An 18,311-nucleotide genomic window follows, 5' to 3' on the forward strand; every position below is an offset into this window, starting at 1 on the left:
CATGGTGGTCATAAAGGGATGGACATGGTCAGAAACAATGCTCAGGTAGGCCGTGGCATTTAAACGATGCCCAATTGGCACTAAGGGGCCTAAAGTGTGCCAAGAAAACATCCCCCACACCATTACACCACCACCACCAGCCTGCACAGTGGTAACAAGGCATGATGGATCCATGTTCTCATTCTGTTTATGCCAAATTCTGACTCTACCATCTGAATGTCTCAACAGAAATCGAGACTCATCAGACCAGGCAACATTTTTCCAGTCTTCAACTGTCCAATTTTAGTGAGCTCGTGCAAATTGTAGCCTCTTTTTCCTATTTGTAGTGGAGATGAGTGGTACCCGGTGGGGTCTTCTGCTGTTGTAGCCCATCCGCCTCAAGGTTGTGCGTGTTGTGGCTTCACAAATGCTTTGCTGCATACCTCGGTTGTAACGAGTGGTTATTTCAGTCAAAGTTGCTCTTCTATCAGCTTGAATCAGTCGACCCATTCTCCTCTGACCTCTAGCATCAACAAGGCATTTTCACCAACAGGACTGCCGCATACTGGATGTTTTTCCCTTTTCACACCATTCTTTGTAAACCCTAGAAATGGTTGTGCGTGAAAATCCCAGTAACTGAGCAGATTGTGAAATATTCAGACTGGCCCGTCTGGCACCAACAACCATGCCACGCTCAAAATTGCTTAAATCACCTTTCTTTCACATTCTGACATTCAGTTTGGAGTTCAGGAGATTGTCTTGACCAGGACCACACCCCTAAATGCATTGAAGCAACTGCCATGTGATTGGTTGATTAGATAATTGCATTAATGAGAAATTGAACAGGTATTCCTAATAATCCTTTAGGTGAGTGTATAAGAATAAAGATTTTTCTTGGCGAGATAACTAGCGTCCGGTCCTGTGAATCAAATAATAACGGGGAAAAGGCTTAATTCCAAGTCTACACACCTGCACACTGAATCTATGTAGACCTATGTTCTACAAACAAACAAAACTCAATAACTGTTATTTGATAAATGACTAAATAAATAAATAATAGGCTACAATAATATAATATTATAGTAGGCCTAAAACAGTTAATATTGTCAGAATTCTATGCTCATTGAGACAAAAAACTAAAGTTAATTAGTGAAATTTAAGGTATTTTTAACATGTTGCAGCTGTCCCCTGGGTTGGGGTCAGTTGCAACATCTGGCTTCTTCCATTCAAATTAATACTGTGAACGATATGTCATATAATCATTCTATAAATGGTATGGGTAATTAGCAGACAGATGCAAGTTTAATACATACAAATGTGGTTGGTTTAGTCCAAATAGTCTCTGAGTAACTGAGAGAAATGCAAAAAGTGTTGCTACCATCCCCGGTCTCAAGATGTCTCCCTATTCAACACATATTAAGCTGGCGAGTTGAGTCTATTGTTTTAATTAGTGAGACATCTAAAACTTATAAAAATGAGAAATGTTTAAAAAATAAAGTAATAGAAATAATCAATGATATCTCTAAGGATACATATCCTCCTGAGACCCAGAAAAAAAAAAATTTTTTTGAATTTAGTTTTTTCATGTCATCACATTGTTTAGAGCATAAGAAACAAATGGTAAAAAAAAAAAAAAACTTTTTGCAAAATAATATTTTATACATACGTTATGCTATGTCCTCTGTAGTGGACACCAGGACTAATGTTTAAAAAATAAAATGACATGAAATTATATGTATATGCAAAAACAATGTTTTTTTTTTTTTTTCAATCACCAATACATTTTGGGGTTTCAGGATTTTTTTTAACCAAAATTTGTATAAAGATGATTCTCAACTATGTCATGAAAGATATAACGGAATGAATTGATACAGCATTTTACTTTATGCAATATGTGGGTAAAATGCATAAATTAATTTTCCCATTCAATGCAATGTATCCATACACTGTATCTAATTTGCACATTAATGCTTCTTGGAGCAACATTTAATGAAAAAAGAAGTGTAATAATTGGAGTAATAATTGGCAACATTTTAATAATAATATCTAATATTTCATAGGAATATTGATGTATAATTTATTTCCATACTCTCTTGTTGTCTCCCAAAATGATTTAAACATGATTTAAGTCCTGATGTCCTCTACAGTGGACATGTATGAAATCAATGCACTGTTCTGTAACAGAAAGTCTTTTTTTTTTATTTGAAACCCCATAAATTAAAATAAATTAAAATAAATTATAATTACAATATATTATCATATTTCCTACATTTGATCACTAAATTAATGTCAGACATTTTTAAAGACCAAGGAGAAGTTGTTTTCATGGTGAAACCTCCAAATATTTGATATCTCTGAAAAGTCCCGAATGTGCCCTTTACAGGACACCCAGATTGTGACATGTGACTTGTATGATGTCAGAGAAATTCACTAAAATATAATGTCCATTCCTGGGTCCCAGGAGGATATAGTAGCAGTTAAATTTAATAACTTTGTAGTAGAAATATAATAAAAATGTTGAATAACTCGATTAAGATTCCTTTGAAAAGACGCCTCTAAGAATAATAATACAAAGATTGTTTCACTATAACACTAATACCAACTGAAGAATGCTAAGAAGGTAAAAGACATGAGAAAAGAGAACAATAGTGAAAGAGCACCATTGACAGGACTGTGCGTATACTCTCATCTTGTGACTCTCCATCATTGCAGCTCTGGGTTATATTAACAAATGACCCAACAAGCATGATCTTCAGACACAATGCTCCAGGAAGATCTTCTTCATAGAAAATGAATGGACTTCTATTCTCACAGGATCCATACATGATCACAAGATGAAGAACTTGCAAAAAGACATTTACAAATCCATAATATTTAGACTGTAGAGAATCTCAATGAAATTAAGGAATATCTATTGTATTCATAAAATTGTTTATTCATAAAAAATAACTCATGGTTAGATCTTTTCCCACCTTTATTGTAATATTTAAACCAACAAAATTCAAGTAACAAACAAATACAATATTTGAAGGAAAACCAAAGAAAAATATGCGGGTTAGTTGCAGCGTGTGTCCCTTAACTAATACTTGGTAGAAACAGCTTTTGCATTTAATACAGCAGTCATTCTTTTTGCATAAGAGTCTATTATCTTAGCACATCTAGATTTGCGTGTTTTTCCGCACTCTTCCTCGCTAAACAGCTCCAGGATGATCAAATTGTGAGGGATCTCTTGAGTATAGCCATCTTCAAGTTTTTTCATTGGATTTAGTTCTGGGCTCTGACTTTCTTTCCAAAACTAATGACTTAGATTTGAGGTTACTTATCATGCTGAAAGATGAAATCTTCCAATTTTTAATGGAGACTTGCCGGTTTAGTGGCAGAATGATCTTGTATTTGTCACCACTTGTTACTCAAGACATGTTTTTTCCATCAGTTTTTGACCGTCCCCCATTGTCTTGTTGATGATGGCCTAAAAAATCCTACAGAAACAGCTGATTTTGAACTTGGGGATAATCAGCATCATCAAGGAATAATTTATGACAGGCCATTGAAGCATTAGAAAATAATGCACATCCCTTTCTCATAATTCAACAGCCTGGAGTCAATTATTCTACTTATACTACGGTAACCTCACCTGAAGACATCGTTCAGACGATCTATTTAAAGACATTTGTGAGAGTATCCGCTTTCCGTACATTATAAAACGTAGTTTTGTGGCACAAAACATGGAATTAATTTATCGTTTTTATCCTATTGTATCCTATATGTATTTGCTTGGTCAGTGCCGTTGTGGGTTTTGGTTGTTTTGCTCTTGTAGGCTGTAAGAATCTTTGAAATAACTGAAATACACCTTGGGTGTGCATTATTTTTTAATAATTCAACGGTCCGCAATCAATTATTCTGTTTATACTACGGTTACCACACCTCAAGACATTGTTCAGATGATGTATTTCAAGACATTTGTCAAGTTTTTGTCCTTAAAATGCTCTTGTGTGTGGGACTAATTTCTTAAAGGTATACTCCACCGTTTTTTCATATTAAACTATGTTATTCCCTTAACTAAGACGAGTTGATACATACCTCTCTCGTCTCAGGGTGTGCACTAAATCGTTCTGTCTTGCGGCGAAACTTTGTTAGCACTTAGCTTAGCCCAGTTCATTCAAAAACAAAACATTGCGCTTTTCTAAGCGTGTAAAATGGATAACTATATTGTATGGCGGAATACCATAGCAAGTGCTTGGATGCACTTCGACTTGGCGCAGTAATATCTTCACTCGTGAAAAATCCTCTCACCGGCCCCCGCTCCCTCTAGTGAAGATATTACTGTGCCAAGTCGAAGTGCATCCAAGCACTTGCTATGGTATTCCGCCATACAATATAGTTATCCATTTTACACGCTTAGAAAAGCGCAATGTTTTGTTTTGTGTCACCGTCCTAGGTCGAGTTACACTACGCGAGTAACTGTATTTAAATAGGGAAAACGTGGAGGTGTTTGGTAGCTTCTCTGCTTGGCCCATATTGAATGAACTGGGCTAAGCTAAGTGCTAACAAAGTTTCGCCGCAAGACAGAGCGATTTAGTGCACGCACTGAGACGAGAGAGGTATGTATCAACTCGTCTTAGTTAAGGGAATAACATAGTTTAATATGAAAAAACGGTGGAGTATCCCTTTAAGCAGCTCATCCCAGGCCTCCTTGCTAATTCCAAAATGTTATTTTAGAGCTAGTAATGGAGGCTTGAGCCACTGATAATATAATGCAGTTATAAGAGAGAGAGAGAGATTAAGCGTGTGTAAATTACCTGAATCTGTGTGTCTCTCAACAGTGTTCGGTAGCAGCATCTCTACTAATAGCAAAACTGTAAGTTTACCTGCTTCAAGAAAAGCAACGTTATTACCTTGCTAGTGAGAAATGTCATGTAGCTTTAAAGTTGTTAAACTATTTTACTGATTAAAATGATCAGAGAAGCTCTGACAACACGTTTCTGTGCGAGTGAGTGTCCGTACTGAATGTGTGTGCGTTTGTGTGGGAGAGAGAGTGAAAGAGAGTATGCGCTTTCCGTACATAATAAAACAATTTTGTGGCAAAAAACATGGAATTCATTTGTCGTTTTTATCCTATTGTTTACTATGTATTTGCTCAGTCAGTGTCTTTGTGGGTTTTGGTTCTTTTGCTGTTGTCGGGATTTAAGTACCTTTGAAATCACTGAAATAATTTGGTGAAGTGATATCTAAGTCGCTTCGGATAAAAGCGTCTGCTAAATGAATAAATGTAAATATTGAACTGTAATGCAGTCAAGACCTGGAACTACTTTAGCCGTGCGTTTCCCTGAAAATAAATGCACACCTTAGAACGTTCGTCAACCAATCAGATTCAAGCATTCAACAGTGACGTAGTATAATAATAAAATAATTACTTTTCAGTAGAAGTTTGGATGTGATCGGTTAATTCCAGAGTGCCGTCCCCCGTTATAGAAGGGTATGAACACTTATGCAACCAGGTACTATTAGGTTTTTCTTTCCTTAAAACTTCTGTTTATTTGTTATGTGAATATTACATTAAAAGTGGAAAACGATTTGACATGATTTTACTTAATTCATTTTTTACATCTCAAAAAGGCCCGATTTTAACAGGCATGTATTGATTTTGAATGCTCATATTTAGAGTGAATACAGGTTAAGTGGGACACCCAAGCTTAAGCATCTTTATTATTTTGTATATTTTTTCCATTTCATAAATTAGCAATATCCAGAGGACCAGAGCATTCATGGGAATCATCTTCCTACTGAATTACAAAATGTTCTTCATCAATTGTTTGAAGAGACTTGTTACAAAACTAATTGTAATGAATTATTTGCAAACATTCCTCATAGGATTACTTGAGGGTGTGGGAGGAGCCTGTTATTCACACGTCCATGATGTCACATAGGTTGGGGGTTTGGTTTTGGGTGCTGGTGTTGAAGAATGTGCAGGACTCCTCATGGGTCTCTGGAGTATAAAGCTGGATCAGTGACTGTGGTGTTGTAGTCATCAATGCATACAGCCATCATGTGGACGACTCTCATCTTTCTCATTCTGACGTTCTCCTCAGGAGCACTTTCAAGTGAGTATTTCTCTTCTTTATATACTAAATACACGTCATGAGATGGAAAATGTAAAAAAAAAAATCATTGAAAGTATGAAATAGATTAAAGGGATAGTTAATTATAGATTTTTTTTTTCATCATTTACTCGCCCTCAAGTTGTATCAAACCTGTATGAGTTTCTTTCTTCTGCTGAACACAAAATAATATATTTTAAAGAATGTTGGTAACATTCACGGTTGCCATTGACTTAAAAAAAATACTATAGAGGTCAATGGCTACCATCAAATGTTTGATTACCAACACTCTTTAAAATATATTATTTTGTGTTCAGCAGAAGAAAGAAACTCATACAGGTTTGATACAACTTGAGGGCGAGTAAAATATGACAGAATTTCCATTTTTGGGTGAACTTTCCCTTTAAGGACAATCACTCCAAGAGTTCAGTCTGTTTTTTCTTCTAGAATATTTGTGTTAGACCCTCAACTGGAAATTGTTTGAAATATTTTTAATTTATTACAATTTGTACTTCAATCAATTGCCACAAGGCCTTTGATCACTGTCTGACACTGAACGATGGATGTAGAAAAGCGAATTATCAATCTTATAAACTTTATACATCAGCACTCCCTTGTAAACTTTTACTAATGATCAATCATTGCAACTCTTGCTGTTTCTTTGTAACTGTGTGAAATTTACCAACAATTTTTTATAAACTTTTTTTTTTTTTTTTTTAGTGTACTTGAATGACCAATATGGTCAATGTTTTAAAGAGGCCTGTTGTGAGGCTCACTTTTAGAGCGATAATTGACCATTCTTTGACTTTATTACCCATAGTGTTGGGTGTGATGTCAGATGGTAAAGCATGGCGCTAGCAGCACCAGGCCAAGGCTTCGATTTCCTAAAAATGATTTGGATAAAAATATCTGCCAAATGAATCAAATGTAAAGGCAAGAAATGTGCATATAATTGCGTACACGTTCAGATAAACGTCCAGACACACAGTGTGATCAGTGAGACGTCAGAGCTCTGCGGGATCTTATTCCAGCAGTGGGGATTACACTGGTACCCTCAGCTGAAAGTCACATGAAAAGGATTGAATGGGATTGTAGAGGTCGTGTGACTCTCTTTGCCAACCCTCACATTCTCGTGCTTTTTCACCTCAGACCTTTTCTCTTCAGTCTTTTTGAACTTAAGCCAACCTTAAACAACTGAAATACCTTATTTACTTAGTTTAGCTTATGATGAAAATTTTAATTTTGAAAAATCTATTGCAAGACTGTCGTCTGTATGTATTTACCTAATGCATCATGTTAGTGTTTGTAGGGCTGGTTTAAAGTTGAAGTATAAGGGTCAGATAAATGTGCACTTCGCACATCTAATGATTTTTTTAAAATAATTGGGCCTGTTAGGAGAATGAAAAATCACAAAATCTAGAGTTGCCCCATGAACAGGTTTTGATTTGAACAAATAAATTATTTTTATTAATTACTCATTTGAAAACTTATTTTAATGCTCTTTCAAAAATGAGATGATCTTCTCTATTTCTTTCCATCATTCCTCTAGAATCCAGAACTCGCTTTGCACATTATCGTTCATGGAATTCCAAAATGTATCCGGTCTGGAGGGATGGAGATCCCAGATACAGAGATTGTTGGAAAGGTATTTGACCACACACACACACAACTTCATTCACACTTCATTCTGGTTTATTGTTCAGTGATTTGCACGCATTATGAAAGTGTTAAAGCATAAGCAGTGGTGGAAAGTAACAAAGTATTTTTACTTTGTTAGCCTCGTACATTTTTTAAGTATCTGGACTTGATCGGAGTATTTTTCATTTTTGGCAAACTTTTACTTCACTACATTCTAATAATGTCGTACTTTTTACTCAACATTTCATAAAAACATGTCGTTCCTCGTTATTTTGAACTGATGAAATCGTCACGCGCTCAGAGACGTGACAGTGGTGTTCGTGAACAAGCTGAATCTTTTTAATGAACCTGAATCAGTGAACGATTCATTCGTGAATTGGTGATTCGATTCATAAGCTTGCGATTCGATACTGATCTTCGATTCAATATCGATTAATTTGGCTAAATATCAGGTACAGTATAAATATTATAGTAAAATATAATAAATATACATTATAGTGTTAGTGCATATTCATCAAAATGTTCTTCTCTAGAGTAGATTTTCTTAACTAGCATGCTAAATGTTATATATTATATATTGTTCACACTGATCTATATAAATGTCATTTTAGTGATGTTTCACAAGCTATTCACTGTCTTTCGCCAGTTGAAACACTCATTGAGCGACTACATGAGACATGACACATTTCAGTATGCTTTACTGTATCTTTCAACATACCTTCTGATGTTCATTCTAGCAATAGAGGAACACAGATCGGTTCATCGGTTCAAATTAAAATAACTCAGATTATACCCATACATCTTTCCGCTGTCGTAGCAGTTACAAATTACATAAAACTAGTAATTTTGCATAGTGTTCTTAAATTAACACATTTTGCCTTATGTGACGTCTGTTTTTATGTTTTATGTTTATATTTGTCAACACATATTTAGTTTTTCCTGAATTCTGAGCATAAGGCACTGAGCTCAAGGTGTTTTCAAATGTCAATGGGGGGAAAATCATTATTTCATTACACCATGTTTCCATGTACACCTACTTATAAATAGAGTAGGATATGGTACAAGTGGAAATTATTCATTGCTATTAGTCTCTTAGGTTTTTTGGAAGAAGAAATGCTATACATGCTACCTTACTTTTAAAATGTGTCTGCAAAACCTTTTTTGTGTGTCATAGGTGGAGAGGTGACTTTTAAAGTCAGAAGTGATTCTCCAACACTGACAGGAGCCAAAGCCACTTTCAACATTGATGTTGGTTTTCCTCAGAACCAGACAGTACTTCCTGATGGACAGGTGGTGTGGGCGAGAAACTGTACCATTAATGGTAAGTAGTTATCCAAGCGTCCTTAATACAATACATTTACACTATGTAATATTTTATTTTTGCACTGCCATAGATAGAAATTTTGTAAACTAATATTAAGTTTTTAGATATTTTATGTAAAGAAAAATATGTATGTTTTATGTAAACATCACTTGTTATTGCCTGCAAACGAAGCAGAAGAAAGAAGTGCTGCATGTGATTCTTAATTCTTGTTTGTTAGGAATATGTTGCAGATTTAGATATTTATGTATCTAAAATGAATTAAATGTATCTTTTAGGAACATCATATACTATGGGCCAGACTGTATACCCTGAGTCCAACATGCCTCAACAATGGACAGGTGTCTTTCCTGACAGGACACCCTTCAATAGGACCTCTAACAAAAAGCCCCGCTTCATCTATGTATGGAAGATGTTGGGTAAGAGCACGTTTAAACCTGTAGTCTTATTCTAGTCTTAAATATACAAATATAGTGGAGAGATGGATTAACGTATGCAAGTAAGACACAGTCCTGGATCAACACCTTATGAAGACTTAAAGGGTTAGTTCACCCAAAAATAATTTGATAATTAAAATTTTTTTGGTGAACTATCCCTTTAAGGGTTAGAATTATGGACTTGTACAACTTTCTTATCTGCCATTTAATTTAAAATAATTTCTCTTTGACTTTAGGGCTAGCTTGGTTGTTTGATTATTGTTTGATTTTTTTCGAACACTTTTCATTGTTTCTCTCTTTCAGGAAAATATTGGCAGGTGGCTGATGGTCCCTCCTCTCTACTGACCATTGAAACAGACAATGTGCCTCTTGGCTCTTATTCCATGGAAGTGGTCATTTATCACTCCCGTGGCAAAGACAATTTCATTCCCCTTGGTTACGCATCTACCCAGTTCTCCATCACTGGTGAGTAGTTTGAAAACTGCACATTTATCTACACTTAATTAAAAAGAAAGATTCCAAAAGGATTTTTTAAAGCGATGCCATAAAAGAACCATTTTTTCCATTGGTTACCTTTTGGGGAACCAAACTTCCCCAAAGAACTTTTCAGTGAATAATTCTTAAAGAACCTTTTTCCACTATAAAGAACCTTTTGTGGAATGGAAAGATTCCATGAAGTTTCTTCATTGCACCATAGATGCCAATAAAGAGCTTTGATTTTTGAGTGTAGGGATCCTCTTATCATCTCTGTACTTAAATAAACATTAAGCCTAGTTTGTTCACCTGGAGAGTAAACCAATGTTGTCATTCACTGAGCACATTCCTGCAAGCCCCTAATGAAATTTCCTCTTCTATTCTAGACCAGATTCCTTTCGCAGTGACATTATCTCAGGTTGGTGACATCAACCAGGGTGACCAAAGCTTCATCCAGAACAGAGCTGTGTCTTTTAGCATTAATTTGCATGACCCGAGTCAGTATCTCAGTGGATCAGACATCAGCTTCAACTGGGATTTCGGTGACAATAGTGGAACTCTAATCTCTCGAGAAACTACCATTAGCCACACATACCTCTCAACTGGTTCCTTCAGGCCACAGGTGGTTGTGATGGCAGCCATCTCAAACGGTTGTCAGATCAATCCAACTCCAGCTGCCACTGTTCCCGTCACAGGTAGAATTTCATATTCAAACTTCATATTTCATGTTATTTCAAGAACAGTTCTTAATCCAAAAAGTGTTTTGAGGAGATTTTAGAATGACATTCCCAAAGTATTCATCAGTTGTTGCCTTTTCCTTTTTGCCAGATGATGCCACAGCAGTGGAAAGCATTGTGCTGACTGTTTCTCCTCAGCCTGCTGATGTCATGCCAGTAGCAGCTGATGTCGTCACTGTGGCAGCCAATGATTTGGCAGTAGCAGCTGATGTCGTCACTGTAGCAACCAATGATTTGGCAGTAGCAGCTGATGTCACTGTAGCAGCCAATGATTTGCCAGTAGCAGCTGATGTCATCACTGCGGCAGCCAATGATTTGGCAGTAGCAGCTGATGTCATCACTGTAGCAGCCAATGATTTGCCAGTAGCAGCTGATGTCATCACTGTGGCAGCCAATGATTTGGCAGTAGCAGCTGATGTCGTCACTGTAGCAACCAATGATTTGGCAGTAGCAGCTGATGTCACTGTAGCAGCCAATGATTTGCCAGTAGCAGCTGATGTCGTCACTGTGGCAACCAATGATTTGGCAGTAGCAGCTGATGTCGTCACTGTAGCAACCAATGATTTGGCAGTAGCAGCTGATGTCGTTACTGTAGCAGCCAATGATTTGCCAGTAGCAGCTGATGTCGTCACTGTGGCAACCAATGATTTGGCAGTAGCAGCTGATGTCGTCACTGTAGCAACCAATGATTTGGCAGTAGCAGCCGATGTCATCACTGTGGCAGCCAATGATTTGGCAGTAGCAGCAACTGATACAGCAGCTGACTTAGATAATGTTGCTCAGGAGGTTGCTGAAGACACAGCTGGAGCATCTGTTGTACCTGCAACCGAAGCCATCGCTGGTGAGAAACTTTCTTCTCACTCTAGATGATGACCATAACTTTATAAAGAAGTCCATAACCAATTAATTGCATTGTATTTTTAAACTATTTCCATCGGTGCTGTAATTGCAGGTGTAACTAGCATACCCGAGGCTGCAGTGAGTGAAGCTGAACCGGTGGCACAGGCAGCTCTTGTCATTGCCAAGCGGCAAGCACCAGAAATGCCAGCCGAAACAAACTGTATGATTTATCGTTATGGCTCCTTCTCTACAACTCTTACAATTATTCGTGAGTACTTTCTTTTTTTATCACTAAACAATACTATTATACTTGAAAATGAATCTTTTGGGCATCATTGTCCCCAGAGAGGAAACATGCAATAGACTCTGTTGATCTTTAAACTCCAGCCAACTTGAACTTTGCTTCACTTCAGCATTACTGGCCTGGCTTAACTGTCAAACGTTTCACCCATAACCTCATCTAATGACAACAAAAATTGTGTAGCAGTATCAAGACCATGTTAACACACTGTTAACTACTAATGTATCTCTTATAGTAAGTCAATGCATATATATTACAATTTAGAGTGTTCTGTTATCAGAGGTTACTGTCTAAGTTAAGTGCTTCAGAAATGTACACATACAAAGTTGCAGTTAGCTAAAAAAAATTATTAATTTAAACAATGTAATAATTTAATGCAGATATAATGAGCTCATTGAAGTAATGAATACTTGTTTGTTAAATGATTATGACATTTAGAAATTAACTACATTACTATAGAGTTACGGTTAGGGATTGGGGTTACACTTTATTTGATGGTGTCATTGTTACAGTGTAATTATATATTTAAGTACTGAGTAATATTAAGCAACTACATGTATTTACGATAGGGTTAGGGTAGGATTGTGATTTGGTTGAGGTTTATTTACTTGTAATTATCCATAATTTACTGTTATTACTATAGTAAGTACATGTAGTAACTTGTAATACATCACCTTAAAATAAAGTGTTACCCACTTCTACTTCAACTGTAGTGTCTAGACTTGTGTAAGTGTAAATCAAACTGTGTAAAAGCACAAAAATAGCCTGTCTACAAGTGTGTTTAATGATCTCTACATGTATGTTTTCCCCCTTCAGAGGGAATAGAGAGTGTTGAGATTGTGGAGGTGAATAATGTGGTGGTCATGGCCACAGAGCTGGAGCAAAATGCTGTGGACCTAACAGTCACATGTCAGGGAAGGTAAATATTCATTCACTGTCATTTATTTCATTGACTGTATATCATCTTTACTGTTCAAAGCTGTTTTATTATAGTCTTAAAGGGTTAGTTCACCCAAAAAATGTAATTCTGTCATTAATTTCTCACCTTCATGTCGTTACAAACCCATAAGACCTTCAGTCTTCGAAAGACGAATTTAGATATTTTTGATGAAATCCGAGAGGTTTTCACCCTATTGGGGCATTATGACCCACACAGACCACACTAAGGGTGTGTTCATACTTGTAGTTCTGTTCGTTTGGTCCAGACTAAGCGAAAAACGTTTAGTCCAGGTCTGCTTAGCGTTCACATTGGCTTAGCGCAACACAAACCTAAAGACATGTTCATAACCTTATTGGTCGGCTTTTGTTATGTATATTTCGTGACCGAACATCCAAAACAATGCTGTGAGCTGGGATAAATGCGTTCGCTGTATGTGTGTAGCCTACATATGATGGCATTTTGACCAGCTGAGAACTCGTGAAGAGCTTATAAAATGTGTAAAGGAGTCAAAACAGAGGCTGGAATCCCTCCGTCTCTCGAGGAGACGCGGTTCTGATTCCTGTACCGAACTGTGATGGACAACATCACGACTATGATGAGAAAAGACAGGTATACTTGAGCATTCTGTCCTTTTTAGTGTCATATTTCAGTCCATGGACAACCGCTCAAGAGTTCATTTGGAAGCGGAGCGAGACTCATCTTTTCAGCGTCTCGATCCACTTGTTTGGTGCATCAGGGTTCAGATAACAGCATTCACACTTATTCGAATGAACCGCTTTAACAGAGCAATCACACCAGAGTTAGTTTTAATCCAACCAAACATGCCAAGTGTGAACACACCCTAACACCTCTTCCAGCATAAACCTAGTTTTCCCAGGAGTCTCCCATCCCAGGTACTGACTAGGCTCATACCCTGCTTATGCCGAGTTCACACTGCATGATTTTAGCCCCGATTTTGCCCAAAATCATAGGCAAATCGGTGTTTGTTCACGCGAGTGACAATCACACAGTGTGAATGATCAAAGACGCAATCTGAGATGATCGCAGCGCGATTCAAAATCCTGCTGTGTGAATGTGTTCTGACTGAAAACTACATCAGCGATGACCGACAGCCAATGAGAGAGCAAGATACAGGACAGCGGGAAGTTCGGGGAGGAGTTATAGACCACAATATCAGTATTTGAATAGATTTACAATTATATCAAACAGAAACAAAGCACAAACATTTGCTTGGTGATGTATCTCTGAGTGAAAAGTCTTCTGGAACAAGATCAAATGCAGGGCGGAACTTGATTTTGTCTGTGGGGAATTGATCGGATGTTTGTGGTTTGCTATTGGTGGCAATATATGCTATATACCGCCCTCACGCCAGTGTAAACATCATCAGAGAAGAGAGGGAGGGGAAGTTGTTTTGATTAAATATTACGAGGGCACATGAATAAATAAAAATTATATTCGTAGAATAATGTAATACTCATAAAAAAAATAAGAATTGTCATTTTGGATTTCATGGTGACTTTAAACTGGTTATAATGATGACAGTGGTCGAACATTAAATATAATTGTTGTTGTTGTACTTAGCCTTAGCTGAAAATTGGTCTTTGGTCTCGCCATACAATCACAATACAATTAACAATACACAACATCCACCCAATACATCTAACCATACACAATATCAAAGCTTAAAATATTCACATTCCCTACCCCTTATTCAATTGAATGATTCAAAGTTAATTTTGTTATATTTGCTCTTCAGCCTGCCCAGTCAAGTGTGCACCGTGGTGTCTGACGCAGACTGCATGAGTCCTGTCCAGAGCCTGCAGTGTAATGACGTGACTCCAGCCCCTGAGTGTCAGATCGTGCTGCGACAGTTCTTCAACAACTCTGGCACCTTCTGCATCAATGTGTCTCTGACCAATGACGTCAGCTTGGCTGTAACCAGTGCAATGCTCAGCGTGGATATAGGCAAGTGTCATTTAAATTCAAAGCGTATCTAAAATAATAAACATTTCTTTTCCTGAACCTGCCCTAGAACCTTACAACTTCTCTTGTTCAAACCATAGGCACAAATTCACCAAGGAATACAGCAGGAGCAATACTGGGAGTCCTGGTTTTTATTTGTGCTGTGGGGGCCATTGCTTTTACATACAGGTAAGACACCAATACACATTTCATCAAAATCAAATATGTTATTGTATGCTGCCTATAGTTAAAATGAAATAATGCTATATGACATTAACCCTTCACGTATGTTTGTATGCAGGCGGTTTAAGGAGTACCATCCACTGAGAGAAGATGATACCAGCAGCAGTTTCAGTTCTGGAAGAAACTCAGTGTCTTTAATGCTGTGGAGTCTTCTGAGCCGGAGACCCGCTGCAGAGAGCCGTCCACTCCTGATGGGACGAGTGGTGTGAAGGAAAGCTTAAAGCATATTACAAAGTCTATACAATCTCTCAACAAGAGAATTAAATATAAAGAGTGAGGACCTCATTGTACTGTAATAACAAGAAATGTCAAATGTAACATGCCTTTGTCGCAGAATAATATGTCGTCATAAAAAACAGTTGCAGATTTTTCCTGTCAATGGCTAGCTTCTCTTGGGCTGCAATAATCTGACTCATTTCCCTTCAGTGTTTGTAACGACCCCAGCTGTCAATCAAGAGTTTGTAACACTCACTAACTATTAAAAATATACTATAAGTGCAGAGCAAAAGGCAATGCAAAGTGGTTCAAAACCAATAGTTTACTTGCATTATTTACAGAAGATTGTAAAAAAAAAATGGTAAGGATTCACATATGGAGGGGTGGGGTGGATGTGGGCGGCGACCAAATGAAAAATAAATAAAAACAATACAAGACTAACTAACTCATAATAACCAACTAAATTGACAAGCAAGAAGAGTAAAAATTAAAAGTAAAGTAAAATATTAAAAAAATTAAAAGAAAAGTCTTCAGACGCCCAAACTAATCTACGCTCTCTAACAAAACCAAAGTGTACTCACACTTTACCTAACAGGGCGGGAGTGTCTTTCACTATTATAGGGAATATACATGTAATCGTCCTATAAGTAACCCAGGTAAAATAATTTCAGAGAATAGTCAGGTTATTACAGACCTTGTACACATTGTCAGCTGTTCTTCAAATTATCTATTCAATGTTTCAAGAAAACCTTTGCTCATGTTCAGCATTTATACAATATTAAGAATTTTTATGAAGTAAATTGATATTAACATTTAAGTTAAAAATAGTATGTATTTTCCCCAATTACCTTTGTAGAACTTATTAGAGATAGAGTAGAGATTATTATAATACTCTTATTCCATTGTAAATGATTTATTAATATAGTTTGTATTTTCGACATACCATGTGTTGTTTGATATCGACCCAAGACGTCTGATGTTTTATTTATAATGGATAATGTCCACACTAATGACTTCTCACCCCTAAATAAAAACATGTCCTGTCACTTATGTGAGGTTATTTCTTGCTTGTTGGTCTTTGTTTGTGCATATGACTCGGGTTGGTGTTCCCCTGCCATGTGCTCCTCTGTCTTGCCTCTTGTGTTTTGTGCGGGCACATTTTGGATCTCCCTCATGGGGTCTACTCTGCCTCTAAGCTACCTCATGCTTTTCCTTGCCTGTGCAAAGGATTGTGGGTGATTGGATGAAGGATACACTTGATGCATCCTTCAAAACATGGACGCAAAATGAAGGCTGCTTTCCAAGGATTTTCCCAATTGAGACAGCCTTCAACGGTGTTTGATGCCATGGCAGCTCATGTACACAGCCTTCCAATTGAGAAGCACACAGCATTTTCCAAATTGAAAATGTAAAAGTTATGTGAACCAGAAGTTGCGACCGACTATACTCGTGACGTATTTTCAGAGTGAAACGGAAAATTTAATGAGAAAACAATTTTTTCCTGCAGAGAATTGATTGGATATAGAAAAGTGGGCATTCTATTCAGGTGACATCATCAGCTGACATCATCAGAGAAGGAAGGCCATTCCAGAAGGGAAGTACATTTTCAGATTTTGACAAAAAAAGAAACAATTTGTGAATAAACTTACATGGATGAATGTTCACCACATGACTAGTATTGTGCACTAACAAAGTAAAGGATCCATTTTAATTTTGTGCCAATTCTCCAATGATGCAAACGTGAAGGTATAGGTATGTGATGACGTCGCTCTCAGATGAACTGTGTTTCCCTTTACATGCAAACCTGGGGAGTTTTTATGGTGCCGCAGCATAAAACCTCGAGCCTGTCGGGCTGATCCAATTCTGTAAACCTGGACTATGCCATACCATGCTTTTTCCATGATTACATAAATTGTGGCTCAAGAAACCACACATCCTACATATGGAAGTAATTTACTGATGATATCCAGAAGATTTAGCTTGTTTAATTACTGTTTTGATTTCAACAGGTTTTGAGAATACGTGGTTCCTAATATGACAACTCCCAATCCAGGACCGAAAGTCTCTGATGGTTTTCATTGAAATGACTGCCTTAAAGCTCAAGTCAAACAAATGACTTGAGGGTTAATGGTCAGTCACTCTTTGCCTGAATGAAACTAAATAAATAAGTGGACGTAACCTTTTACATTGGCAGAGCACGAAGCTTTCCATGGTCAACACAGTCTTAACATGTGGACAGACTTCAACAAAATCCTCTTTGCTTTGGCGTTCAACAGCATTTGCTGAAATTTCCTGCCATTTCAGCTGTGATGGGCAGTAATGCATTACAGTAATAGTGTTTTTTGCAGTAACAACTAGTGTAACTAATTACTAACAAGATTTCAGTAATAATATTACAGTCAGTTACCATCCATAAAATAGCACCATCGAGTGTTTGTAATAATTTTCCGATTGCAATCTAATGTGGATTTTGAGGATCCCTGATAGATGGGTTACACTGAAGCCTCCAATAAGTTTACACAACTAACTAACTAACTAAATTAATAAATAAAAATAAGGTAACTGGCTTTTGATGATCTTAAGAATCATATGTTTTCAGAGTTTTAATATTTGGATTATATGCTACATGGACCTTTTGATTACAGTCTACTAGAATATTTTAGGTTAATGTGGCTTAGAGTTTGTTCCCACGGCATTAAAGGCCCCCTGAAATCAAAATGATTATTTTTTAGCTTTTAGTATGAATATGTTAGCCTTAAGGTTATGAATAAGCTGGTGTGCTCCAATACAATGACAAAATTCGCATTTAGGAGATTAAAAACGTACAATCCCTCACTTCCGCTAAAATGGATCACGGATTTTTATGACATCATCGAGGACTTCAGCTTCTCATCACATCTTCTGTCCAATCAAATGCTCTCTAGAATCTAAAGTTCCGCCCCCTATGCTATAAATACCACCTGGCCAAAGCGACTGTTGACACGTCATGGGTTGGAGATGTCTGTTCGGTTGCTCAAACGCTCAAATTTTATTCCGTTTTCCAACTGGACGCTGGTTAAGAATGAAATGGCTAATTTATTCACTTCGAGGAGGGAGGTATTTGTACTAGTTCACGGCTTTGTGAT

The 18,311-nt window shown here is 37.1% G+C and overlaps 1 protein-coding gene across 1 annotated transcript; it reads left to right on the forward strand.

Moving 5' to 3' along the window:
* Nucleotides 1-5,916: 5,916 nt before the first annotated feature.
* pmela (premelanosome protein a) lies at nucleotides 5,917-16,245 on the forward strand. The gene is made up of 12 exons (XM_079858338.1): nucleotides 5,917-6,080; nucleotides 7,627-7,722; nucleotides 8,890-9,036; nucleotides 9,315-9,455; nucleotides 9,777-9,938; nucleotides 10,334-10,642; nucleotides 10,776-11,525; nucleotides 11,637-11,792; nucleotides 12,642-12,744; nucleotides 14,522-14,730; nucleotides 14,829-14,916; nucleotides 15,029-16,245. The coding sequence occupies exons 1-12, from the start codon at nucleotides 6,011-6,013 to the stop codon at nucleotides 15,177-15,179; spliced, it is 2,382 nt and encodes a 793-aa protein (XP_079714464.1). The 5' UTR covers nucleotides 5,917-6,010; the 3' UTR covers nucleotides 15,180-16,245.
* Nucleotides 16,246-18,311: the final 2,066 nt, after the last annotated feature.

The sequence above is a fragment of the Squalius cephalus genome (assembly GCF_949319135.1).
Source record: "Squalius cephalus genome assembly, chromosome: 22".
NCBI lineage: Eukaryota > Metazoa > Chordata > Actinopteri > Cypriniformes > Leuciscidae > Squalius > Squalius cephalus.

What these genes read in the sequence shown, in the direction of transcription:
- pmela (XM_079858338.1), top strand. Translation starts at nt 6,011, where the DNA reads ATGCATACAGCCATCATGTGGACGACTCTCATCTTTCTCATTCTGACG. An exon ending in ATACAGAGATTGTTGGAAAG is followed by an intron (nt 7,723 to 8,889) that starts GTATTTGACCAC and finishes TGTGTGTCATAG; the next exon opens with GTGGAGAGGTGACTTTTAAA. An exon ending in AATGCTCAGCGTGGATATAG is followed by an intron (nt 14,731 to 14,828) that starts GCAAGTGTCATT and finishes TTCAAACCATAG; the next exon opens with GCACAAATTCACCAAGGAAT.